The sequence below is a fragment of the Daphnia pulicaria genome, chromosome 1 (assembly GCF_021234035.1).
Source record: "Daphnia pulicaria isolate SC F1-1A chromosome 1, SC_F0-13Bv2, whole genome shotgun sequence".
NCBI classification, from domain to species: Eukaryota; Metazoa; Arthropoda; class Branchiopoda; order Diplostraca; family Daphniidae; genus Daphnia; species Daphnia pulicaria.
Window position 1 is genome coordinate 10,259,633 of NC_060913.1, and position 26,232 is coordinate 10,285,864.

The following is a 26,232-nucleotide window of genomic DNA, read 5'->3' on the forward strand; positions in this document are numbered from 1 at the left end:
AAATAAAAACCTTTGGACTTGAGCGCGGCGAATGCGCGGCTTCTTTTCCCTCCCAGTTGTTGTCCGTCGAGCTGTTGTTATTGGCTCCTTTACGGATAAACATGCAACATCCATTTAATCAGTCCATAAAAAACGAGCTTTTGACCACACGAGCGGAGCTCCGGCCTTTTTTCTTCTTCTCGGAAATAAGAAGAAATTATACACTGTACGTACACAACACACTGGCACATAAAAAGAAAAAGGGTTTTATAGACCCAGCAGCAACGGATGAAAAGTTTATCGGAAAAAGAAATAAGAAAAAGAAGAAGGGGCCAGCCTTAGGCTTCACGAAACAAACCGTGCAGGGTGTAAAAATGGGCTCACGAAATAAATATTATACACAGCGCTGGATGAAAGGATGAGAAGAGGGAATTGAATAGCCTATACTATATTTATAGGAGAAAGGGGTCTCTACAGAGAAGTTGTTTTTCTTCTTCTTCTGGCCAAAAAGAAAAAGAAGAAAAAGGAATAATATTATTCTATAAAGAGTGTAGGGTAGCTAGAGCTAGTGGACCATATATGAGCCGTGTACTGGAACTAAATCACGTCTTCTACGAATTTCTATTATGTACAACTAAACTGTGGATATTAATATTGGTATTGAAATCAGACGGTCACAGTGCTCAGCACAAGGAAAGAGAGAGAAAGTTATAGTAGATGTGACTGGGAAAGAGGAAATGCCATTACGTATTAGTATTTACTCCTCCATCTGGGCGATAAATCAGCGTTTTATGGCAAACGCGGACAGAGTCACTTAAGACATGGCCAAGCAGCTGTGTCGCAGGTGGAAACCCAAAAAGACATTAATAAGATGATGCTGACCTTGTTGTTAATCAGGGCACCCCACAAACTTGTTCACATTGAAATGCAGAGGGGGGAGAAACTTCCAAGGGCATCCGGATGCTTCACACACGACAAGTTGAACGACAATAAACGAGTGAAATGGGCTTGTAGTTTGAAGGGTTGAATGGAGGCTGCGCCTGAAAAGTTTTAAAAAAGCCACAAAAGAACCGAAAAGTGGTGAAATAATACACCCCCGGAAGAACCATAAATCGTTTGTAATTGGCCCGTCGACAAGCCTAAAATACAAATTACATCACAGTTTGAAGCACTACTAAGTACTAACAACTAATTGCAACAGATACCAAATTTGCCAAAATGGAATGTCTTTTTAAAACATTTGAAATGTCGCTCAAATTTGTCTTGCGCGACGAAATACTTCCGGAATTTTTCCACGGGTGGAGAGAGATCCAAGTGATATTTCAGACATCGTAGTGCTGTGTGGGGCAAGAGAAAAAGATTCCGGTCGTTAGATGTCTCTCTTGAGAAGGGCAACATTTTGCGTTTTCATCGAGAAAAGAGTCAAATAGTTATCATTGATGTTCGTAATATTTTATTCTTTTGGTTTTAGGATTTTCTCAACAGATTTACCGGTGGTGGAAGAGGAGGTCGACTTCTTTGCTTGGGATTGTTGGTTTTGGCACTTTGAGGCTCCTTGTTGGCTCTACGATTTGGGAAAACCGCCTTGGAGAGTCTCGACACTTTGGTGACGGGATTCTTGTTTCTTCTGCTCTGCACCGGTGTTAAAATTTGGATGACATCAGGTAGATTTTCCGACCGAGATGATGGCGACACGAATTTTCTGGCTACCACGATCGTTAAGCAGATTAACGTCAGGATGACGGCTCCTATCAGCGCCAGCACGGCGTAAATGGTTATTTCTGTACGAATCACAAAGATTGAATTAGTTTTTTTTTTTTTTTTCTGCAAAAGAATTTGTTTAAATTAAAATAATTGTTTCAAGAGAGATACCAAGATCGTAAACTTTGGCAGAGACTTCGTAGATTTGACTGAATTTGAGTCGTGGAGTCACTTTCGGCCTTTCGTTCACCGTGAAAACGCCATTGTGGACAACCAAATCGCTGCTACTGAAAGGATTCGAATGTGACGAATTTTTTAGAACAACAACGTTGAACAACCAGACACTTCCCCAACAGCTCAGGAAACTTTTATCCGACAATTCCAACTCTTTGATGTTGCGGAAAACGGCGTTGATGACAATTTGGTCGAAAGTATTTGATTGGATGGTTACTTTCTCAACATTATTCATCATTAAATAAACTTCTCGCATCTCTTTCGATGTGTTGTTTCCTGGCAAATCCCTCCAATCGTTGAGTAAAGTGACGCTCGTAGAGTTGCGAACTGTGATCAAACTCCTGCTGTTTGAAGCATTGTATAAACCGGGTAAATTCACAGTTGCATCTTTGCAGTTCCACAGCACAATCGTCTGTTATTTGATCAAATGAGATTGACATCAATTTATCGATCTAATTTATTACAACCATTTAACATACCTTGTCGTAAATGGAGCAGTCGCACTTTTCTATAACTACTGAACAATTTTGGGCATACAAAACGGGAATCGCTGATGCCATCCAATAAAGTAAGCCAAAGGACCAGAAAATATTAGACGATGTCATCTCCCGTCAAGTCTCACTGATCTTCTACAATCGATTGGGTGGGGTTTGTCGACTTGAAGCAACACTTTGAAGTTGGCCCGAGACGAGAGCCACCCGAAACGTGTGGCCGTTTTTCGCCTGTAATCTTTCTGAGGATATGTGTGGCTTCCGCTGGTTATGCCACGCAACAACCGCAGAAAATGGTTGAAATTTAAACGCCAACAAAAACAAACAAACGTTCAATCTCGTCTATTTTTGTGTCACTTGGAAAGCCCGACGACGACGATTTCAACATGTATTTTCATCCTTTTTTTCTCTCCAATGACAAAAAAAGATAAAAATGTGGCGAGTGGCTTTTTTTTCCATCCGTAATCAAATTGTTCAATTTTCTTTGTCTTGTGTGTGTGTGCAGTTTGTCTCCCTCCCAGTTTTGTGTGAAATTACATTGACCGAAACATCGGAATTGACATCGAAAAAACCGAGCAACGAATAGGAAATGAAACAATCAAACGCAAAAAGGACTGTTACGTCTACGTTATAAATGTTTGGAATAATAAATTGAATCTGAATCTGAATGAAAGCGTTGTTGTTTCAAATGAAAAATCTTCCGAGATTAAGATTAACACGAAAAATATAAGAGAGTCAACGGACATCAGGTTGATCAAGTGTTTCGACGTGCACCAACGCAACAGACACCGAATAGAATAATCGAATATCGTATGTAAATATCAAATTGTCCTATATGTGTGTGAAAATGAAAACGCTTAAAAAAGATTTCCCTAGTTTTTTGTTTTAAATAAATGAAATAGTTGCGTGTAATTTTTTGTTTGTGTGTGTGTGGGGTTAAGTTTTGTCTTTCTTTTTTCGTGGCTTTCTATTAGTTCGTGTTTCAGTGTAGAAAGTGCCACATGGCGATCGATTTCCTCACGTTGTGAGCCATGTCCTGCCAATGTTGGCGCTCAGGTGACGCCGCGTTCTGATCCGGCCCCAAAGCCAAACAGCCCAATTGGGTACTTTTACCACCGCGTTCGCTGCCGTGATCAACCACCGATATCTAAATAAAAATAAAATAAAAATGTTTTGAATGAAAATGGATTTAGAATTTAAAAAAAAATGGAAATTCACCTCGAGCGTGCAGCTGTGTAATTTGGTCGACGGTAGCGTGAATGTCAGCGCTTGGTTCCAAACAGGATGACATGTGCCTTTACGGCACTCTGTTTTCTTCTTCTTCAAACGTTTGCCGTTCACCATGAGGTACAATTTGACCAAAGGATCTAAAATAACAGTCATTCACGAAATGGCTCAAAAGGTAAAAATAAAAGGCTTTGAAAATTCTATGGGGCTGGAATTTTTACCGATGTTTTCTTTGCTGGTAGGCACCACCAGGTTCTTGGCTTTGAGGACGACGACTGTGAGTCGTTCGGCCGACGGCAGGTAACTTAACGAGATGAGCAACTGCGGCCGACTCTCGTCCGGTAACTATCAACAACATTTGATTTATTTTTCATTTTAAAAAAGTGGAATGATTTTAAAATCTTGTTCTATTTTACCGTGTTGCGCATCACGTCCGCCCAGATGTCGACTCCCGGTCCGGCGTTGCTGCTGCCAAAGACATTCTCACGGTCGGCCAGGGAGAAATGCAAGTCCCCAACCACACAAGGTCGTGAAAATCGATCGTATTCGCAAATCTGGTGCACACACAGAGAAAAACAAAAAACAAAAAGACGAACGATTTTTAATCATCGTCCAACCACCACACTGCTGCCGTGCCTTGCCTTGCGGGTTTTCCTCCGAGGCAGCTGTTTCCGATCAAATGATCGTTACCCTTGATTGCGTCTTGATTACATCCCGATCGCGCTAGGCAACCCTACTGTTATAATGATCGATCAGAAATAACGTGTAATCAACTCAATCAAAAAGCCGTTCACAAGTTTCGCCAATCATCTGACATGTCGGTCGATCCTTTTCCTTTTTCCCCCTTGTATAGTGTCTCTAAATACATTTGGTACACTGCGACCCCATTAAAGGGCTAAATGGGGATCTTTCTTTATAGATTGGCGCTAGAGTAACAAGGACGACTCATTAGTCTCCAGGGTCCGTGTCCTTTTCTTTTGCACGACATTGTCCAGTGTAGATTTAAAAAAAACGAATCTCCCGTTGGCCTGGCGACGTCATTAAAGCGAGTGACCGTGTACAGGGCTCACACCAAACAGCACAACCCACGTAATAATACAAATGTCGACGTCGTCATGAATGAAAGCTGAGAGGCAGAGACTGGCAACATCGGAATTAAGGGACCCTCCGTGAGAGCTGCTGTTGTCTTTCTTTTAATTAGGTTTGACAGGTGTGATCGCACCTGTTTTACGGCGCGGCGAATGCAACATGCGGCTGGATCGATCGCCAGACGTCACACTGCCGGCCTTTCAATCTCCCTAACCAACCAACAACTCTTATTTATTAGGGAGGGCAGAGAGAGAGTTGAGCTGAGAATCGCTGAGAAGGCCAGCGCCAATCCAAACTCTTCAACTAGTTTGGAAAGACCGCAGCAGTTCCAGGCACTTTGTCGCTATGCGAACGATACACACAATCAGTGGCCGCTGTACTCTCAAGATGGAATAGTTGCGTCCTTCAGCGACGCCTTCCATTTTTGACGAGGCGTCCGAGAATAGCAACTGTATCCGTCCGAGAGACATACGACACCGGGCAAACACACCAGCAGGCACTGCACTGCTGGGGAGCGTGATTATTATTATTATTACCTGGAATCGGAGCGTCTTATCGGCCAGGTGATCGTGTGACACGGGGAATTTGAAGCGCTCGTCGAAAAAGCACTGCGTGTCGGTGCCGAGTCGGAGACAACGGGCAGACTGTCGTCGACGCTGGTCCACTTCCGGCTGCAACAAAAGACGAACGTGCGCTTCTCTCGGATTGTTGCTAATTCCGGCCGCCATGCCGCTGGTGCTGCTGCAGCTGCCACCCGAAGAAGAAGAAGTCGATCCGCTTCCGTCAGTAGAAGTGGCCATCGTCAGCGACAAGTCACGAGCTATTAACAAATCAATGACAAACTAAGCAGATTAGTATTTGGCCTCCACATTTCTTTCGTCAACAGCAAAGATCTCATTTTCAAAAAAATAAAAATAAAGCTGCCGTCTAATAGTAGGGGATTGGCCATGTTGGAAAAACAAGTCCTCACCATTTTGTCTCTCTCTCGACTATAGTCCCTAGTGGCCGAAACAGTGGGAAAAGGATCCGGAATAAAAAGGGCGGAAACTCAAGACCCTATGGAGAGACGGTGCGATCGATAGAACAACTGAGCAGCTGCTGGGAAATATAAGAGAACTCGATTTCTTCAAAGAAGAATCAAAAAATCAAACATGTTGGCCTTGTGCTGGCTGCTACTTCCGTCTTCAAACACTCGTTTGCTTTAACAGTCACAAAAAACAATCTCTCAGAGAGAAATGTCGGAAAAAGGAAAACATTGGGGGGAAAGAAAAAGTCTTGTTTACATCTTGGAGACTAAGAATATCGATCGATTGCGAGAAGAGCTCGAAAAAAGAAGAAACGGCCCAGTACCTTGACAACGGGGGCCCGCCTCCCCATGCTTTTAGGCGACTACCATCAAAAGAACCTTATCCGGGCAAGGTTATACGTATATTGGATAATAATAATTCAAAAGGCTGGATAAAGGTACACGTCAAAATCGGATAGAAAAGTCATTCTTTTCCTTCTTCTTATCCCTCTGGATTTCCTCGACTCTTTTCGAATATTTCATACGTAAGAATATCGGATTTTACGACGACCGTCGACACTTTTTTTTCTCGCGTGACCGGCCAATAATAATAAAACCCGGGGAAAGTGTTGGGCAACGATAGCAAATCTTACGTATCGAAAAAGCCCTGCAAGGATTGACAAGTTGCGTATGCGTACGTACCTTCAATGAGGTGGACGAGCAAATCGGATTTATCGAAATCGTACGAGAGGCGAAAGTGTAGCCGGCCGAGAGGTATGTTGCTGTTGCTGCGGATGCTGGACGAGCTGCTCTTTTGTGGAGCCGTCGAAATGGGAACGGGCCTCGAACTGCTGCTGCTGTTCATCTGCTGCTGCTGCTGGTAGTAACTCGACTGTTGAAGTTGATGCTGGGCAGCAGGGTCTGATGATGAGGATTCGTTGGTTGAATGATCCGATTGGTCTTGATCGTCGGCCGGCAATCCGACGTGAATGGCCGTTTCGCGTTTGTAGAGCTCCGGCTGGAGGGCCCCGAAAGGCGTCGAAGTGGCCGTCATGGCCAGGCAGCACAAAGACGTCGTGGAACCTTGGCTCTGATTGGAGGTGGTCGACGACGACGACTGGACCGAATTCATTTTGTTGAGAGAGCAGAGCATCGGCGATCGATTGCGTCTGACCAGCGGCGAGGCCGGCGTCGTCGTGGTCGTTGGGACGGGCGAATTGCAAGTCGACGAAGTGACGGACGCCAGCGAGTTGAGTAGCGACGAGAACGACGGCGTCGGACTGACCATTGGGCTCGGATAGGGCGTCAAATTCAAATTGTTACTACTGACGTTCATGCTGTTGTGATGGCCACTGGTCGATGACGCCAACGTCGTTCCCCCGCCGCCGCCGAATAAAGGCGTCGGATTGGAAGCCAAACGATGTCGACACGACGGCGATGGCGAACGTGTGTACTGATTCTGCAAACTCTCCGAACGGCCCTGTTTTAAAATTCCAGACATGAGACGACGACGAAGGATCAGTTATGCAGTGAAATTCAAAGAAGAAGAAGAAGAAAAAGCGGATTATTTAAATCTCTTGATACTTGGGCCATAGGATTTTGCACAGAGTTCACTCAAAAGTTGGAAATGTCAAAAACAAATGAATGAATGCAAGTGCAAACTTTAACTCGAATAGCCTTTTACTATGTCGGGTAAACAGAGCGAAATGGAGAGAAAAAAGTGAAATTTCCTTGTAAATTAGTTTGAACTTGAGACGACATTTTCACGACATTTATTCTATTCGAATTTAGAAAAGTTTCACCATTGCCTTTCTCGTCGACCTTCATCTTTCTCGACAGCTGAATGATGAATCCCTCATGGAAATTCAACGGAACGATTCAGAGTGTACTCGGATGTGCATAATTTAGGTCTATACAAGACGACGGCTAGGCGCACACTCTATTGATTTTCTCCCCGGCAAATTGAATGGGTTTTTCCTTTTCTTTTCTCATCAGCCTAATAAAGCAGGGAGTGAAGATCGCAGGGGGAAAAATTGGGCCACCTACCGCGAGACAATGGACCCAAATGTCCTCCTCACTCCCCTGCGCAAGGAGCGTCCTGGCTCAAGAGCTGAGCTGTTTACCAACTGATAATAAAAACAGCTGTTGGATTCGGAGGGCGGCTCGGGGCCTGTAGGTTATAGATTTTGAGTTGCGAGCGGTTAGAGGCCGCGTCTTCTGCTTGTTTTTAAGGATGCGATCGATGCTTCACACACAGGCCCGTCGCGGCATCAAAGTTGGATTTGCGTCGTGAGCGCGTACATAACGGCACAGGCAGGGTGACGTCAGGAGGGCAGCAGTCTATTGGCACTTTGATGCGCACCCAATCTCTCCGTTAGTCTCTCTGCTCTTTTGGAAAATGGAATAAGTAACCGGCCGTCTCTTCTTCTTCTTCTTCTGCGCTCTCTTGTGTCTTATTGTATTAAACAGCCAGACATTGATGAGGACCGACGTTGGCAACTGACAACGAGTGATGCCATCAGGTAACCAACGGCAACCAAACAAGATCTTGCTTTATACGTGACGAACCAATCTCCGCGCGGCCTCTTTCTCTCGATACGCACATACACTGTACAGCAACAGTTATCCCGCTAGCCCGTCCCACTTTCCCCCTCTTATTTTTCTCTCTCTACATCCTTTCATTTTCCGTCCCCGCGAATGAAAGCCTTTCAACAGGAATCACATAAGCTGATGGCATCTAAAGATTTCCACCAGCCCAGCAGGGAGCGATAATTTGTTTTTCTTTGAAACTTGGCGGATGAGAAAAACGGGTTCTGTGTACTACGTACAAAGACAGCAGCAGCAGCACTCGCCTGGAAAAATACTGTTACTGCTGCTGCAACATTTACCGATAAAAAGGAAGAATAACCATGACGACTCCGGATTCCGTCCGGCCAAGTAGCAACAAATGGCCACCCCACCCGAATAACAGAAGCCCCGCCATCGACAAATAGTCAAGTGCTTCCCCCTTTTTCTGTACAGAAAAATTGGTAGCCATCGTCCCTCTTTTATATCTTTCACCTGCTGGAAATGATGTTGATGATCTTGATGAGGCGAATCTCCCGCACCGTGACCGGACGTTGATGACGAGCTCGATGGGGTTCGAACCAGCCGGGCGACAAACGGCAGCGAACAGGATTGATGCGGAAGTGATGAGTTGCTGGTGGCTCCAGGGGATGAAGCAGATGCAGATGACGAACCCAGCAAACTGGCCGGAATATCTAGGCTGAAATAATTCAACGGCGATGATCTTTTGCTACTGCCGCTAGTGGCAGCAGCAGCTGACGCGTTGCTGCTGCTCCGGGTCCCTCCGCCGCTGGAACTCGACATGATGATGGCCAACGGATTTCGGACTGAATACGGCGACTCGTTTGGAGGAGACGGCGGCTGGAACGGAAGTAATAAAGGAGCTGGCGGCTGAACCGGATGATTCGCAGTTTCAAAACCCTAAAAGATAAAATAACAAAACAAAAATTTATAAAATACTTTATTCATTGGTAGTTTCCGTAAGTAAGTAGGCCTTTTATGTGTAAAAAAGAGAGAGAAATAAAGGCTGTGGAATAATTTAATTCAGTTTAGTATAAAAAGGAATTCAAAGGAATTTCTTTTATTCAGGATGATGAAACGAAGGATGATTGCTCTCTCACGGAATCATCTTTTATCTCATACAATAAGCCGGGATCGTAGAGCTAGACAAAATTTAAAATATCATCTACTCCGACTACTTTCTTAGTCTGTGCGGCAGCTGCATAATAGCCGACAGCGCGCCAGTATAGAGGGAGCACAGACGTGAATCAATAACTCGGCTACGTGTCTACGACGGAGTTTATCTTGTGCACTATGTGTATACAAGTCTCTCTCTCTATATATACACGAAGCTGTTGCTTCTTGTGTGCGTACAAATATGCGAAAAAGCCACGCTGAATGAGCACACGGAGAAAAAAGGCGGCTGATCCATAAATTCAACTTAACTTGTGCCATTTTCGTCCCTCCCCCTCAATGTTATATCAATCAATTCATCAACAAACAATCTCGTTCACGAAACTACGTCCAAGACAAAACAAATAAGCACCTACCGTCGTCGTCGTCGTCTATAAGTGATTGGGGGCGTCTGCTGGGTATAGGGTCCCAAAAAAGGAGCGAAATTCAATCAGGGCCAGTAATAGCGTCAACGCCGTAATAATATTAAGAAGGCGATGGATGGCGAAAAATAATAAAAAAAGGAGGAGCAGGAGAGCACGACGTGCAGACAGGTTGGTGAAGACAGGCCAGGCTGGCAGGCAAGACTGACCTGATCGACCCGCTAGACATCAGGACCAAATACACAGTCTTGGGTAAAGCCCAACCGAGGATAGGATCGCGCCGACGTGTTGAAGACGGATTTATTCAACAGGTTCTCCCTCTCTCTCTTCTGTGTGTGTGTTCTTACTGCACAGTGGTGAAGTGCGAACATTGTAAACAGCCATTTTGATTTTCTACATGTCGTTACCCAGCATTTTTCAGACCAAATAAAAATAATTGTTCGAGCTAAACTGCATCGAAAATAAACGTGGAACTGTCAGGATGAAAATACCGATTCTAGCGAATGATGATATTGGATCACGTGAGCGACTAGACGGAATGTCATTTCCCCTATATAACTGGAGGGGGGGGCTGAACGAAGGGGCTCGTCATTCAGTTGGAAGCAACTGGTGCCCAAGTATTTCAGGAAATGTACAGCAGCAGCTCAGCAATGGGGAGGGTCGATGAGGCTTGGAGGGGATCAATGCCAATGAATTATGTAAGGCCGAAAACGAATGAGATAGTAATAATCCTACGGTCCGAGGACCTTCTCCATCAGCCGAATTGGAATCGTATGGCAATATTCTTTGACATTCGGCACACGAGAAATGTCAGCGGGATCGATCGGTCCACACATCTGTGTGATCGACATCGCCTTGAAGGGATGGAAACTTGCCTTTTTTAACATGGTAAATGTCACGGAAAGATTCGGTCGTGGTGAAGACACTAAAAAAAAAAAAACGGACGCGGGTAATTGGGTTTGTCAGTGCTCGAAGGCCAAATAGCCAACAGCTCGCAACGCTATGGAGAGCAGGCGTCGGAAATTCTTGGACTTGATCCATATTTATTTGCTCAGGCAACGCCAAGCAGCAGCACTTTAAGCTTTTCCCCGCACCATCAGCAGCCGAGCGTAAAGTGATCCACATCGATGAAGATACCGAGGAAGATACTCCAACGAGATAAATGAATAAGTGAAATCAAATTTCCTTCGATTTCACCTTTTTTTTTCGGCCAACATCTTTGGCTAAAATAAAAAGGAAAGTGCTATGTACTGACGCTGTCAAATGAACATCTCCTAGTTTTTCTCATATATTTTCTCCGGAAATAGATTCGTTGGAAATGGAACTGAATTATGTAGAGTGTCCCGGGTAAAGTCTTGGTGTAACCGGTACCTTGAAAATGATCAAAATGTCTTCCGCATATCGACAAAAAGAAAAGGGGAGAAAAAGTTGCGAGACTCTACTGGATGACCGAGTCGCTTGAAAAGTTTTACTTGAAGACAAATAATTTATCTGGAATTCAAAATGAAAAAAATGAAAAAAACTTTGTGCCATCTCTTGCGAATTAAAAAAGAGAATTCTTTTTTTGGCGAGTAGGATCAATAAAGAAAAAGGAGAAAATATAAAATAAATGATTGCGAATGAGGAATAAAGACTAGTGCAAGTGCCACATTACATGTTTGATTACAGACTCGGTAATTCCAATTTGAATTCCAATTAGCTCGAAACTGGCAATTTTTCTTATCGAGTAATGAACAAGAGACTTTATTGTTCACGCTCCAAACAGCCTCGGCTATAAGACTGATTACTTTCTCACAAACTCGCTTCTTTTTGGCCGCGATATCAAATTATACGTACATAATAATACATTGTCAGTGTTCCACCAACTGTACAGTGTACTCATTACTATCTCGTCAGAGGATTACTTTCAGTATAATCAGTCGCAGAGTTTGCGACCAGGCTGCTGCTGCTGCTGCTTCTCCGTATCGTTAGTTTATTAGCTCAGACTAACGATGCTGGCAGTGATATTGAAACGCATACAAAAGATATATGCCAGCAGACTGTATGATGATGAGCAAGGCATTATGAAAAGAGACTGTGACTTAGATTTAAATCCCTAGTTTATCATTTGCATCTATCCCTTTTCATTGGGAATCAATACTATTACTAGGTACACTCCCCATTTCAAATTTACGATCAACCTCGCTGGTCGGATTATTATGGACATCCTTGGGAGTGTCGAACGCGTTACTTGAAATGACGGAAATTCAAATTTCACGTGAAACAAACACAATTCAAATAGATCAATCAAGTTCCGCGATTGAGGAAGTGCGGAACTTGATTGATTGATTTTTTTTTTTTTCAAACTCCTTTTAAATCGCATAGCGATCAGAAAAATGTAAAAACGACCAGAGACCATTAAGGCAAAAACGAGTCTCTTCACGCTCTTGTTTGTCACGAATCGCGAGTGATGGCAAAAAGTTTCCGACAAAATCGATTGGCATAGAAGAAGATCGACTGCGGCTACGCAATCATAAACAGCCGTGGCAATGGCGGCATCATCACCCCATGAAGAAAGAGATAAAATAGGAAAACTAGTCCAATAAGATCAACGACACAGTAAATATTCCAGCGGTTTTTTTTTTTCTCTTGTAGATTATTGGCAACGACTCGGTCGTCAATCAAGATCCGGTGCTATATTTATGCGTTTACTGATGGTGGTTTTTACGGTTGCGCAATTCGACCGCAGACAAACCACGAAGAGACATCTAGCGGTGGGAATACAAGTACGTCTCACACGACAACGAAAAAAAAAAAACCCGGCAAATTCAAAAATGCGAATGGAGAGGGTAAGCTGGGTAACAGTGTTGCGCTGGCGCAAAGATTTAATGAATAGAATGGAGAGTGGAAAGGATCACGTACCTGGTGATGAGTTGTAAGGGGCAGATAGAGTTTGGCCAGGGGACGACGCTTGCCGTTGTGGGCGCCGTGACCCTCATCAATCAGACTGCAATTGCTTGTCTTGTAGGGAGGCGGCGTCGGAGAAGGTGGCGGTGCCCAGCTGTCGCGAGTTGACCAACTGTTGCTTAAACTGTTGTATCCAGCACCCTTGGCGCCCTGATGATAGGGATAGTGTTGATCGGCCGCTTCTTTTTTCTGGGCTGCATGGTAACGGTAGATCAACAACGTCAGCGTGAGGAACAGGGCGCCTCCTACGCCCACTGCCGCTCCCAAAACAGCCGCCGTCGGCATAATAATAGCGGCGCTATCTCTGCAATCAGCGCCAGTGTCTTCCTCCAATCTTGTGTCTATAAAAAACAGACAAAACATCAATAGATGCCGAATGTCACCGTTCTTTGTTGCCCTTAATTCAATTACATTGTTGACATCACGATACAAAAGAAAAGTCTTGGCTCATGTTTTGCGCTGACGTAATCATTTTCTTTCACGAATTCACAACAAGGGATATATGATCTGGCGGTCGCCCTCGCAACCAGTTCCACCTGTTCCGTTCGATTTGACGCAAAAACTTGACCTTGCGACTGGCCGTCACACAATGAAAAGAAACGGACGTGATCGCTACAAAGTGCGTCTTCCATTCATCATCAATTTTGTACATAAAAGCCAGACTTTTTCTCCCCGCTGACGTCCGCCATGAAAGGCCTTCGTTACACAAGAGACGGCAAGAGGGTAAAAGACTAAAAGTTCATCAAGGCTTGGCATTATTACAAGAATAAATCAATGTAATAACGAGGCCAGGGGCGTAATACTTTCCTTTCAACTACAGCAGTGCGCCCTGTGTTTACGAGGAACCATTTTCGCACCAACAGTTGATTGCGTCTACGGTAACCAAGGGACGATTGGAGCCCAGCTAAACAGGCAACAGTGAACTACGCAATCGTATAGTCCCCTCCTTTTAGTACAATTTAACCGATGGGATAGCAACAAAGTTCCTTGAACGCACAAGCATTTTTCTTTTGGTTTGACTAACCGAAAATAATCTAAGGTCGAATATACATCCAGCGGAGAACTCTATATTGCACAGGATATGAGAATAAAAGTAGTTATACTATTCCACAAAAGAAAGTGATATCTCGGAAAGGAGAGACTTGTCCACGAATTTTCTTTTACTTTCGACAACCTGATCCGCAGACTGGCAGATACAGACTGGCAGCAGGATCCATCCCGGATTAAATTGGAGATGAACGGCAACAAAGGAATCTAAAGGCGATTAAAGCGACAATCTCTGTGGACTGAGCCATGAACAAAACCGCCACCTACGCACTTAATCCGATTGAGATAACCTGTGCCATCTGTTCACGGTCGTGACGACACGAGCAAATGGGAATTGTTGCCGGGTGTGCAGTGGGGTACAACTCAAAAGCCGATTTGATGCACGCCAAGAATGAGATGAGAAAACTACCAGCCTCGCATTGAAAAGTCAACTTTATTGAATGCTGGAGAACAAACCTTGACGTCGAGTCAACATCAACTTATTCTGCTAGGCAACTAATGTGATCGCAAACTCGATGAAAAGTTGACGAAAAACCAATTGATTTGGACTAATTGAGGTCCAACAGGACAAAATCCAGTTTCACCCAGCAACGAAAATTAATCATTCCCGGAGGTAGCCAGCCCTTAGATTAAAACTGCAGAATGCAATAAAGCCTTAGAGTATCTTATCAATCAATAAAAAAATAAAAATAAAATAGGACCTGCCAAACAAGATATCCACTACAGAAAGTTGTATGATTGCAAGGCTGCGCAACTGAAAAGCCCTTTTCCAAGTTGTATCAGACAAACAAACACTATTATTACTATTTGGCTTCATTGATCCTCTTAAGTCAAAAAAAAAAAAAAAAAAAAGTTGAATTGTCCTACCTCCTTTTTCCTTTCCTTTTCTAATGCGTGAGTATTAGGTCCCGTGTCGATAACAAATCAAACGACCGCACACCGCAGGATGATGGGATGCGATGATGTTGCTGTGGCCAGAGATGAGACGCTACTGCGAGCAGGCAACCGGCTCCGTGGAGGCTCATCATAATACTCACGACCACCAGCGCATCCAGAGAGCAGGGTGGTCAGGCAGTCAACACATGGCGTCGTCGCCAACGTCTCCGGTTTCCTAAATAAAAGAAAAAAGAAATAAAATTAAATGGGGGGAAAAAGTCAAAATAGAAAACAGGCGCTCTGCGTGCGCAATGTGTCATTTTCTATCTTTTTACGAACCCAATAGTCTGATGTCAATAACTGGGCTCTCTCATCGACATCAGTTGCCTTTTTTTATGGGCCAACACACACCACAACCCTGCGGCACTCGCCGGCGAACAATCAAGAGCAATTAGTGATCGTTCGCTTGTCGTAACACCGTGTGACCTTTTCGTGTGTCGTTCGTGCTACACGCACAAGGCCCATCGCTAACTAGACACTTCTTTCCCATTTCTTTTGAAATTAAATGTTAGTTGTTATGGCGCTATTTGTTGTGATGCGAGAAAGTCTCTATTGATTTTCATTTTATTTAAGAGCCAACAGGAGCAGAACAGAGGGAATAGTTTTAAAAAATGCAACGCGTAGGCGTAGTGAAAGAAGGTGAGCGCTGCTGCTGCTGCTGGTCGGAATAAATATATTCCCATTTCCCGATTTAGCAGCCGCCCGGCCGTCGTTCATGTACGTCGTCTCGACAGCAACAGCAGGGACGTCGTTCCCATCGCAACAAAAAATGATGGCGGCGTTGTTCAACTCTTTTCAATTTTTTTCCTACAGTTTAAATCTTATCTCGAATCAATATTTTTGAAAAACAACCTTTATTTCGTTCTCGTTAGCTTCTAGATCTCGTGAAAGTGTTTTCCTGTTATCGTTCTTTCATCTCCGGTCTCCATAAAGAATCTGCGCTCGCACGAGTTCGCGGGTTGATTCATTTTCCTTCTTTTCTTGTTGGTTTTAAATCGTGGAAAATGCGTTGCAATCTTTATCGGCAGAGTTTGCATCGGTAAAAACAGGGTTCGTCAATGACATCACACTCGAAAAGATTTCCACTTGAAAGAACCAGGGTAGGATCACTCTAGTTGCAATTTGATTGAGTGCCAAATCGATCGCATCACGCGCCGTTAGGTGCCACCAGAACCAACGGCGAATATGTACACAGAGAGCGCTGGAATTACAGACGCCCCCCCCCCCCCCCCCTACGGGCGGAAGAGATTGCGGTGTGACCTTTTACCGGCGACACAAACGATAGTGGCTCCGCAGAGCTCCAGGAACTACGCAGACAACTCCCGAACGGTCAAACAAAATAGGAAAATTGAGAAACTTTTCTTTTTTCCATGGAATAAATAGACATTGTATCCGTTGGTTTTCGCCTAGTTTATTGCTACACTCTCGCTATGTTTGTCCCCGTTGCGTATACATAAATCAACAATAGTATCGATCCCGGGGACCTCCTGTCGCAACTGGAGCACCAAGAAAGCCACGGAATGAAAGATCTTTTCCCACCGATTCCGATACTACAGTCGATGTGGAATGGACAGCATAGGGATAACAAAACAATAAATCATCGATATGAATTGATCTTCCCACCCTGGATACCCACGGTTTAATTCAAATGTCACTCGGATTGCCCGCCCTTCAATGTCAGCAATGTCAAAAGCAATCGCCCAAGCAACCGTCCCACATCTCTTTCATGTTGGGCAACACAGAGCACTGAAATCGAAATATGACCACTACTAATTTCGCCGTATCAAAGGACAGATGGAACGCGATCATCCCTAATGAATGCGGAGATTGATCAACCGGCAAAGTCAGTTACAAAGTAGCCCATTTTCAAAATCGACGCCATTTTCAAGTTAACTGACAGTCGTTGTATAATGTTCCACTCGTTTCAAACGGGCGATCTCTACGTTGGACTGATCAATTTCCTTTCGTTGTGTGACAATCATGTTAACTTGCCCAGCATGGCAGCTCGTTATTGAATTATAGAACTCGACGACGAAGATGAAAGACTTTTTGGGCAACAAAAGCGCCGGCTGTGGCACCATCAACGATTAAGTAAATGCACCCTATACATAAAAATCAATTATACACATAGAGTCTACTCTTTTCGTTCTTTTTCCATCTATAAACAATAGCCCAACACACAGTTAGTCCATAAATTGAGCGTTCATCCACGAGTTACAACAACACGTGAGAGGGTCAGTTATGGTATAGCGAACACGCATTGCATGGCCTATCCGTAGGCATTAAAATAAAAGTGGCGCGATAGTAGTAATTGGAAAGTTGTACGAGTTTCAACCATAACCCCACAGGCTCCTCCTCCTCCTCCCACGTAGACAGTCGCTTGATTCAATTGAGAAGTGCGAGCACACACACGACACCATTGCGGCTTTGTATTCCTATAACCTGACCTAGACGTCTAAATTACCGCTTGGGGGGGTAAATTTAATGAAGCTCATTTACGAAAAGAAATGCTTGGTTGATGGAAGAAAAGTTCTTCGATTCTTTATCTCGCCAAAGCAATCCGAGGTTTCCTCTATCGCCGTTTCTCTATCTCCTGCTCTAGTGGAGCGTATGCGATTGTAATTGATTGCGACGACACGTATCCCTGGATACCGATCCTGCAAGAGGGGATTTACAGTCTGGTTGTAAAACGAGGCAGGTGAAATCGATTTCACTTGAACAAACGTTCCGAGAAGCGTCATCATACGAGGGTTCAAGCTCGTGCAAGATAAATTAGATACAAACACGACAGATCCTTGGCCACGCCAAACAGACTTTCGCGATAGGTGAACCAATCATTCGACCTGTTTTTCAACAGGGACCCCTCGACCTTCGTAAATGGCATATTGGAATTTCCGCAAATAACGTCGCGCTCGGAATGAGTGGACATGCCGTTGGCTCAATGTCGTTCCAAGAACTAGCTTATGAATGTTGAACAACCAAACACGCGCCGTTGAGTAACATTTGCTTCCAAACTTTGTCAAAACATACTACAAACTATAAGATCAACGGAAGTTAATACTTGAAACAAAAAGAAAGGAGGATTTTTCAAGAAGCCGAGTCATTATTTCTTTGGGAAATCTTGACATGAGCAAGAAAGTTGTTTGAAAGTCTTCATTCTGCGTGTTTGTTTATAGCCTTATTTTTGGAGCATGCTTAATAGGAAGAGTGCGTCAACTGAAACATACAGGAAAAGTATTCCGGGTTTAGACGTAGTAGGTCTAGCAAAAAGAGATGTAAGGCTCTATGACGTCGGTCACGTTCTGCCCAAACAAAAACTCGGGCAGCAGCCGACATCAATTCCGAGTACTTGTGTTGCTGTGGCCCAAATATATATAAAAGAATATTGAAAGAAAACATCGTGAACGGCCGGAGATCACGAAGTTGTTATCGCCTAGGCAACGGAAATTTACCGTCGGTCATTTACTCAAACAGCACGGATCAACGTCCCCAGTTTCTCAGGAGAAAACCGGAGAAGACGACCAATTCTGATGCAATAACCAGGTGCGTCTGAACGATCAATATGTGTTTTCTGCTGAGGAGCCCCTCTCAACCGAATAAATAATCTTCAGGCACATCGTCGAGCGTTTGCACAAAAGTAAAAGGAAATGGAATTACACAAAAGTGATTTTTTTATATACCGCGGGATCGTGCGGGAAAATAGAAAGCCATCTAGCGACGAACTATGCAACTGCGATCCAAGATCTCGGCTTCCTTTATTTGAAAACAAAAATCAACAAATAGCTCGATTCTCATAAAAAGTCATCGATTTTTGATTGATAATACCCACAATTTCAAAGTGATTCAAACGTAAATAACCAATAAATCTAGAGGATTAAGGAATCCACTTTACCATTTCAAAAGGGTGCATTAATTCGGTTGACTGGCTTTTCCAAACACACTTAGTTTTTCTCGCAAAACAGCCGTCAAAAAGAGATTCAAAGGCTATGCAGTTGGCTAAAAAAGTTGGCTCCGAAACTTTCTTATTCCTCTTCCGGCCATTCTCCTTTTCAAATCCCATTTCTCTCAGGGCGTTCAATAACACATGATAGTCTGATATGTATACATGTAGACTATTAAGGAAGCTTCGAATAAAAGAATATCTAAATTTATTTCCAGCCGGACTTTGCGTACGCAAAAAAAAACTGTAATTTATTCGTTTTCTGTTGAGACGATGGACAGACGGCAAACGATCGAAGCCAAATGGTAAACCACCACACGCGTAGGAGATTAAACACATAAGAGGCCAAGAAATACGTTCTCCCTGAACTCACTTGATTGGATTGGACAGTGACATTGTCACTTCATCTGTTCGGCTTATTACGGTATTTGAATTTTATTGTCTCGCGGCTAATTTTGACCGGAAAAAACGAAAATCTTACATAATACAAAAATTGACGCAATGCGTTTACTGGGATAAATATTTCTAAAACAATTTGAAAGATACGGTACTCATAAAGTCATAAGTCCCGTCATAAGTGAAAAGTGTAAAAAGTAAAGGGACCGCCCCCAAACACATTCAAAACCTTATTACCTCATTATCCCATTGTACCGGAACAAGATGGTCAAAAAGTCGTTTTTAGACATCGAAGAAGCTCAAAGTGGGTAATCCATCGCCTCGTCAGGTTCATCAGAGACGAACGAAAGATGTCGGATTCTCTGATCAGGGCGACAAGGTATAAAACTGAATGAGGTAGACAAAGTATACAAGACGCCGAAATTAAAAAAAAAAACAAAAAACAAACAAGCGGGGCAGTAAAGGGCAAGACATTTTCAAGATTAGATTCCGTCAATCACATATAGAACGGATTGAAAGGTTCAATAGCACTGCCGCATAAAAACCCATTAAATGCACAGTAGGTCACCGCCTATAGGCATCGACAGATTTGTAGGAAATGGCGGACCCCCACGTGGAATTGCAGAAAGAGGAAGCGGAAGTCGGCGAACTGCCTGCCTGGCCAATTTATTCGCTGCCGAAAGGTTTTGAAACGATTGCTGACAAAACATGACAACTCCATCAGCTGATGGATGGAGTCTCTTTGAAATGAGAGGAAGGAGATTATAAGTCGTTGGCGCCGACATCGGCGGATTACTTTCCTTGGAACAAATGCCTCCAATATAATATAAGAAAAGTGAGACTTGGTCTCGCTCTTTCTACGCCGATTAGACTTGGGCGTGGGCGCATTGAAATCAGGCCGCTTTGTTCCCATTATGATAAGCGCTCTCGTTGAATTTCAAAGGACAGCACACGCACGACGAATAGCCACTAGCAAGTCAATCAAAACAGTCCGAAATGAGCCATCAAGATTCCGAGCGAGGAGAATCCTCTTCTTCTTTTTTGGGTGCCACCGAATGAATAACTGCCCGAGGATGATCAAATCAGAAGGACCACCACGAGTTCTTGTATAGCTGACATGGCCGATGAGAGGCGACAAGAATGGGCAATCACATGGGGCGGCCGGCGGCCCTCTTGATCGCACGGATCGATCGTCCAGTCTCAACAAATGCTGCCCATTTCTCATGCCCGGCCCCCCACCATCGCCGTGCATTATTATCTCGATGCAATTGCTGAATTTTCAAGAAAACACGCTGACGTGGACTGACGGCAATCTCCGTGCCTCCGCCCGTGTCCTACTAAGCCCTCTCCAGGAAAATAGCAGTCTCGACGAGATTCTTTAAGTAGAAAATTGAAGCCAGACAGTGGGACACTAGACGGGACGACACAGCAGCAGAGGGAAAATGTAAAATACATTATGCCAACAGCAATTGATCTATTGACGGGTGGCCTTATTTGAATTGCTGTTGATTTTAAATGACTGCTAAAAATTCAATAAATTCAACATACAATGCTTCTAGCTTCTAGCACCTTCATACAAAATTTAAAAAAGGCCGCCGAAAAAAAAACATTTCTTTTCAACACATCAAGTTGGCTTTTTTCCCAAAGTAGTTATTGAGCGAATTTTGCGGAGGGGAGACACCCGATTCCGTGAAATTGTTACAATGCCATTTGACTCAATCACAGAATATTCAGCAAAAAACGATTTACCGCGCAAATCATATTCAGGGCTATGTTATATGCACAGTACACACGTCGGGAGAACGCTATTTGCGTTTTTACTCCCGAACCTGAACGGATTTAAATTTCGTGATATCACCCTGCCGGCGTGTTTAAAGTGATGCTGTTCAAAATCCGAAACTGCAGCTCCTGCGTTCAGCTCTATCTCTAACCCCCCTCAGTCGGTCATAAAAGACGCTGTCATTCAATCAGCTGCTCGTAAAATGAAATGAAATAAAATGAGAAATATTCTCCCGCCACGTCGTGACACGTTGATGACTGCCGTTGATACCCCACGCATCTCTCGTCATCATTGCCGTCGTCAGATGGTAAAACGTGAAGAAGAAGAAAAAGAAGAAGAAGAAGAAGAAGAGGGTTGTTCAGTACAGCAGCAGGGATCTGTGACTTTGATTAAGTACCGGCATACAGTATAATACTTTGAGCTTGCATCTAACGAATCCACAATGTCCCATGTACAGAAAGGAGGAACCCACCAATACGATACAGCGGTGGCTTGAAAGAGTTTCTTTACAAGGATCGCATGTCATCATTCGCTGAATTAAATCCAATAAATATACCCCAAAGAAAAAAAATACAAGATCAAAGATCAGTCAGCAATCTCTCCATACCCCAATCAATAAGTCAATTTCCTCTGGATATTTCTTGATCCAGGTAAAGCGCAATTTTATTGCTCCACCTCATGCAAACATAACGAACAGATTCTTTTCCGATCCTGTACTTTCCCACTGTACCGATCTGTACTGGGGGGTTGGTATTATACAATGTCATTTGCCAGATGATGTACTACTTATGTCGATGGGAAGAATAAAGGAGAACGAAAGGAGTCTAAGAGATAGATTTGAAAATGGATGAGCGCATTCGGGCGCATGCTCACGGAGGGAACGAGAGGAGTCAAAGTGGAGTCTGGAGTCAAGAGGTCGTGTGCCAGGAGGAGGAGGAATATAACCAAGAAGAATCACGGATCGTTTTCCGACAGTCGAAGCGTGTATCCCTTTAAACGTTCAACTCCTTTCAGACATCGTCCCGACACCCGACTTCTAGACGAATAGTGACATTCGTTTTGTTACCTGGTTACCCCATTTGAGTTGTGCAACCAATTGAGAAACTACATTAAAACATCAACCAACCAAGACCGGAGGGTAAGTTTGTGCTGCTGTTATAGACGCGCGTTATTATATAGTTTCACCCTGTAGCCATCTTCCTGATATTTTCCAATTTTGCTAATATGTGCCCCATCCAAAGATTGGGCTCATTGTTTAACAAGGCCGGGAAAATATTGAAAAAGGATCGATAAAAAAAGGGAATGGAACTGCAAGCACAAACTTTTTGTTTTTTCTCCTTGATAGAGTTGATTTGCTCCGGATTCGCTAGTATACTATATAAACAGATTGAAAAAAAAAAAAAAGTTTCCTTACAGCGCATTTGCCAAGTTTACCAACCGTAAAATTATTAACAACCAAAATCTGAACGCCCATTCAGATTTGATTGGAGTGTGCTCAATTTGATTTCGGTAGTAATAGTAATACCAATTCTGGTTCTCGTTCTAGCTAAGACAAGTCACGTCAAAAAGTAAATAATAATGAATCTCGAAACAATCTTGCGCTTCCGGTCACTGTCAACGGAAATAAACTCTTGATGATACATAGGAGACGATGATGACAGCATCTTCTTTTTCCGTCCTTTTGTTATGTCACCGAGTGTTTAATCCCGTTTGGGCTGGCTCCACGCCTGACCGGATGTCAGCGCATGTCACGGGATGAAAACGACGGTCTTTATTTGGTTCCTTTTATTGCTGAATCAATGTAGCGCTTATTGGCGATTTAATTCTTCCGAGTTGATCGCTGATTTCTTTCAATTTACGCTAGTCAAAGTTAGCAACGACAGGTTAAATCGAAAGAAAAGTTTGGTTGGCAAGTCTCATTAAGGGCTGTTTAGTTACTCGATCGGCTTGATTTTAAACTTGGAATACAAATTTCAAATAAAAATATGAGACTACGATTGAGATCTAAACCAACCTGGCAACGCAAGGTACTCACGAATCCCGAGTTATTTAAAAACACTATCCACGGAGATCTGGATACATCGAGACACGCAAAGGCGACGTCACAATGTCACCCTGCACAAGTTTTCTCTCTTTTTTTTTTAACAACAATAGTTTATAGCTGTTTGGCATGAGAGAAGGAACAAAAGAGAAAGAGAACGTCACGAGCTGGGCAACTCATCTCACATAGAAACACGGATCGGTTTCAACAATATACGGCAAGAGCCAGATTGAAGTTTCTTTTCTTCCAACTTGAATCTCGACGCGTTTCCAGACCCCCATTTCAATCCATTTGCATGTCCCATTGGCTCTTAGGTTGCTCTTATGCCGTGCTGCTCCAGGCGAGAATGAAAAGTAGTCGATAGAAGAGCAGCAGTCACTAGCCCGGGCAGCCTTTGTCAACGCGTCACAAAATGTCATCTAGTCGAAACAAGCTGCGACTCATCTTCGATCTCCTACTCCTGCTGTTATCGATAAGGTGAGAGACTGCTTCCGTCCCTCGTCACGATCTATTACTAGCAATACATCACTGACTACCAGAAATTAATAAGTCAATGTGACAATTCATTAATTGTCTGGTGTGTCACCACGATAACGCGTGACGTCAATTGCTAAAAGGCAATAGCGTTTTCGTGAGACGCCAAATAGATGTCTGTACTCTACACGGGAGGATTTAATTAGAAACAAAGTCGAAAATAGATTGTGTGACTTGGTTTTTTACTTCAATAAGACGATGCGATTGTCCGCCTGGCTGCGGACAAAAATCAGCGCATTCGATAGAAAGGAGAGAAACTATAAAGAAATATTTGGAGAAGAGAGCTTTTCCAAATCCTTTCACCACGGTTAAGTTATTTTCGATTAGACAGGAATAGAGTCTCATATTAAACAAGCAAACAAATGATAAGTTGAAAAGGACTCGATAACTGATTTGTTACGTTCCATATCGTTTTGACAGGTGCTGTACCGTGACGTCTCAAAGTTTCAACTCGTCAAATTATGTGACAGACATTAGACCGACCAAAACTCGCCACAATGTTTCCCTGTTGCTAGATAAGCTGCTCGACAATTACAATCATCACTTGAGGCCTGATATAGGAGGTTTCAAACTACTTCAATCTTTTGAAATTTGAACATTCCCGAATGAAAACAAGCCAATAAAAAATGATACTTTTTTATCGACAGGTCCGCCGACCTTTGTGGACGTTGACATTATGGTGCGAAGTATGGGGCCCGTTTCGGAGGCAGACATGGTAAAAACAAAGAAAAATTTATACAGTATATATTATACAGTACAATGTGATTTTTCGAAACAATTGTCAACGGTTAGACGTTTTCGCTCGACTGCTACTTCCGGCAAACGTGGAGGGACACGCGATTGGCTCATCAACAAGTCTCAAAATCGGATGACCAACTCTCGCTAAGTGTGTCCATGTTGGATCGCATCTGGAAGCCAGACACCTATTTCTACAACGGCAAAAACTCGTACCTGCACACTATCACTACGCCGAATAAGTTGGTGCGCCTATTTCCCGATGGCCGAATACTCTACTCTTCAAGGTAAACAAACAAGAGACTAATGGGGAGGGGGGAGTTAATGCGTAGTTGCTTGGCTGAATACCAAAAGGCCAGCCATTATCTCACATCAGTAAGCAGCAATCATCGTCAACCGTTCGTAACATAAACAGCCGGACGCTATTTATGTTTCGACTTTGAACATTAAGATCTCTACACAGCTGAACAAATAATTACAAAAATTGCCAAGATAAACGGATAATAACCGCTTAAATGTGATTGGTCTCATTCAGGTTGACTATCAAGGCGAGTTGCCCCATGGAACTACGCAAATTCCCGATGGTAAAAAAAAAACTTTCAGTTAGCAAATGGTGAATAAAAAAGAAAAATATCATTTCTTTTTCTTTAAACAGGATGTTCAGCTCTGTCCGCTCAATATGGGAAGCTGTAATTCTTTTTAATTTGATTCACAAAGAAATTGATTTTTATAAAAAGGCTTTGCAAATGTTGTAGAATCGCAATTTCTAATCAACAATAGCATGGTCTTTTCTTTGGGGAAAATCTAAAAAATTGATTGTCGATTTCAATGCAGTTGCCTACACCCAATCGGAAGCCATATATCGCTGGAACAAGGACCGCCAGATCGTGATCGCGTCGGGCATGAAAATGTCCCAATTCGATCTCGTTTCCGCGCCCGTCTCGAATTATACAATCAGTTTCAAACACGGTACCGAATCAATAACAAATAACGGCATTCAACCTTTGCTCATTTGATTTCAATCAATAGGTAATCATTCGATGATATCAGTACGATTCCACCTGCATCGCCATATGGGGAGTTTCCTTATTCAAGTTTACGGACCTTGCATTCTACTTGTTGTGTTATCGTGGGTCTCGTTCTGGCTCAATAGAGAAGCAACAGCGGATCGAGTAAGCCTAGGTAACAATCCAATTAGGCGCTGAAAGAAATCGGCTTCAATTTTACTACTTCTTTAATTTATCGATTTCCGGCTCAAGGTGTCACCACGGTCCTTACTATGACTTTCCTGGGTTTGGAGGCCCGAGCAAATCTACCCAAAGTAACATATCCCACCGCCCTGGATCACTTCATTTTCTTATCATTCGGGTTTATATTCGCGACCATCGTTCAGGTTCAGAAAGCGCGAAACACATTTTAAGAGATTGTTGGGGTGACTTACCTTTTTCCTCGACTGCAGTTCGCCTTTGTTCACTATTTCACTAAAAACGGCTTCGGGGAACTCTATTTTTCTGACATGACTATGGACGACGAAGATGATGAGCAGCTCGACAGTTCTGATGAAGGCTTTCCTTCAGCGAGGCACACTCCGTCACCCACCGTGGCTCGAAAGGTGAAATGAAATAACCAACTGTGGGCGATAGAGACGGAATGAGGGTACGATCATGAGAATTTGGATCAAGACTTAAATTGTTTGCTTTTATAACAGAAGAAGATCCATCCAAGAGAGGAGGTGTATAGTGTGGAGAACCACCTACGCAATATGAAAGCAGAAGAAACGGCCATTGTGCAGATCCAGCCAGATGATGGTTCTTCTCCATCGCAAAGGCGGGGGAAAAAGACAAATCAAAGGAAGGCGCAGCAGTGGGACGGCAAGGCGATGAATTCCGTCTCCAAAATCGATAAAATTTCACGAATTTTCTTCCCTGTTCTTTTCATAGCCATAAATTTGTTCTACTGGTACACCTACGCCACTCCGACGTCGGAGTGAAGTTGACACAATCCAAGAAAGTTGTGGGTACAGCGTTCA

The 26,232-nt window shown here is 43.4% G+C and overlaps 2 protein-coding genes across 4 annotated transcripts; one reads left to right on the forward strand and one right to left on the reverse strand.

The window, feature by feature from the left end:
* Window positions 1-1,081: 1,081 nt before the first annotated feature.
* On the reverse strand, window positions 1,082-25,775 carry LOC124345260 (synaptotagmin-6-like). Of its 3 annotated transcripts, none has more exons than XM_046798289.1 (13): window positions 25,645-25,775; window positions 14,709-14,952; window positions 12,750-13,135; window positions 8,788-9,213; window positions 6,430-7,207; window positions 5,258-5,541; window positions 4,049-4,186; window positions 3,854-3,977; window positions 3,624-3,772; window positions 2,394-3,552; window positions 1,852-2,326; window positions 1,471-1,760; window positions 1,082-1,316 (listed from the first exon to the last, which is right to left on the reverse strand). In XM_046798289.1, the coding sequence occupies exons 3-10, from the start codon at window positions 13,077-13,079 to the stop codon at window positions 3,388-3,390; spliced, it is 2,394 nt and encodes a 797-aa protein (XP_046654245.1). In that variant the 5' UTR covers window positions 13,080-13,135; window positions 14,709-14,952; window positions 25,645-25,775; the 3' UTR covers window positions 1,082-1,316; window positions 1,471-1,760; window positions 1,852-2,326; window positions 2,394-3,387. The 3 variants fall into 3 exon arrangements, with proteins under 3 accessions (XP_046654245.1, XP_046654244.1, XP_046654246.1); XM_046798288.1 differs by having other exon boundaries at window positions 1,082-1,360; XM_046798290.1 differs by lacking the exons at window positions 12,750-13,135; window positions 14,709-14,952; window positions 25,645-25,775 and adding an exon at window positions 9,843-10,054 and having other exon boundaries at window positions 1,082-1,360.
* Window positions 21,749-26,230, forward strand: LOC124347104 (gamma-aminobutyric acid receptor alpha-like). Its single transcript, XM_046798430.1, has 12 exons — window positions 21,749-22,031; window positions 23,249-23,411; window positions 23,889-24,031; window positions 24,116-24,183; window positions 24,261-24,490; window positions 24,739-24,787; window positions 24,859-24,892; window positions 25,038-25,172; window positions 25,233-25,385; window positions 25,463-25,596; window positions 25,663-25,815; window positions 25,912-26,230. Exons 2-12 carry the CDS (start codon window positions 23,347-23,349, stop codon window positions 26,191-26,193), a joined length of 1,446 nt encoding a protein of 481 aa, XP_046654386.1. The 5' UTR covers window positions 21,749-22,031; window positions 23,249-23,346; the 3' UTR covers window positions 26,194-26,230.
* Window positions 26,231-26,232: the final 2 nt, after the last annotated feature.